The sequence below is a fragment of the Apaloderma vittatum genome, unplaced genomic scaffold (assembly GCF_000703405.1).
Source record: "Apaloderma vittatum isolate BGI_N311 unplaced genomic scaffold, ASM70340v1 scaffold21702, whole genome shotgun sequence".
NCBI lineage: Eukaryota > Metazoa > Chordata > Aves > Trogoniformes > Trogonidae > Apaloderma > Apaloderma vittatum.
In genome coordinates, this window is record NW_009705516.1 from 26,538 (window position 1) to 27,950 (window position 1,413).

Below are 1,413 nucleotides of genomic sequence, written 5' to 3' on the forward strand. Positions count from 1 at the left end.
CCCCCCCCCTTAGCCAAAAGCCGCTGCCGCTGGAACCTCGGCCCTGCCCTGTCACCCTGCGCTGCCACCACCGCCTGGAGCCAGACCCGCCACGCGGCCCTCAAGGAGCGCTGGCCAGAGCCGCTGCCATTTCGCCATAGAGGAGGACTTTTTTTGGAACCCCTCTACCGGATCATCTCTGCTCCAACAGAGCCGCATCTGCCACTCCAGGAGGACTTTAATTTGGACTTATTTTGGACTGTTCCCAAGTCAGGTCGTATTCCAACTCTGTCAGAGGTTCTGGGATTATTTGTTTGTTGTTGTTCTTTTCTCTGTACCATTACCTCTGTAGTTTGCAATATTCTTAGTAAAGAACTGGTATTCCTATCCCCATATCTTTGCCTGAACGCCCCATAATTTCAAAATTATAGCAATTTGGAGGTGGGGGGGTTTACATTCCCTGTTCCAAGGGAGGCTCTGGTTTCCCCTGGCAGTCACCTGTCTTCTAAACTGAGACAACTGTAAACTGAGAGGTCTTCCTGAAAACATTCCCCCAAATTCTCTGCAGCAGCACACCAGAAGGCACACGGCAGTGATGCCGTCTTCCTCCGCTCCGGCCTCCCTGTCAGGTGTGGGAGAGCAGGTCTGCAGTCCCCAGATCTCAGAATGGACAGATTCAAAACTTGAAGGATGGCAGGACAGACAAGCCTTTTGTCTCGTTCCCTGACATTATCAGGCTCGTTTGCTCAGGAGACCTTTGCAGATATGCAACAGTAGAGAGGCAGCCTTATCAGCATTCCATTTTCAAAGGATGCAGCTAGATCTATCAAACACACTAAAAATAGAAGGTGCTCAAAGCATTACTGCTCAGTTCCATTCAGGCCATTTGGCAAGTCTTACAAATCCATGCAGCAGTGTCACAATCAAAAAGGGGCAAGAGAGAAAAGCACTTACGCTGGAGCTCATATGTCTGACCACATCTCGAGGGACCACAGAGCGATCTTCAAGCTTCAGCTAAGGAGAGAGAGAGAGAGACGGCATTTAGTGACCCCAGATGATACTTTGTCACAAATAACATGACAAATACAAATGCACACTATCTCAATCCTCCGGACTGAAAAGGCAGAAGATGCTGAGGCACAGCACACCACAGCTCTGTCTCATCCTGCACGCTTTTCATCCAAGATACCCCAAATATCTGTGGAAATCCTGTTTGCTATGGAACGTCCTAAGCAAGGTACCGTACAGTGAGAAATCTTAGCTGGCAGGGGAATTGGTGCCAAATTCACTGCAGCAAGCACTTGCCTTGGGGACAGAAAAAAGAAAAAATAAGAGAAATGTCTGTCACTGCACTTAGTAGCCCCCAGGTCCACGCTGGTAACAGCAAATGTTGCTGAGAGCATGGATAAAGCGAAAGTGCTGGTCATCCTCCAG

At 49.2% G+C, this 1,413-nt stretch overlaps 1 protein-coding gene across 1 annotated transcript in view; it reads right to left on the reverse strand.

The window, feature by feature from the left end:
- The window catches only part of UBE2O (ubiquitin-conjugating enzyme E2O), a gene marked incomplete at its 3' end in the record, with an annotated part of 27,518 nt that extends 26,531 nt beyond the window's left edge, over positions 1-987 (reverse strand). Inside the window, exon 1 of the mRNA XM_009865451.1 lies at positions 934-987. Within this exon, the coding sequence (XP_009863753.1) occupies positions 934-945 (12 nt within the window). The remainder of the gene's footprint in view (positions 1-933) is intronic.
- Between the last annotated feature and the right edge of the window lie 426 nt (positions 988-1,413).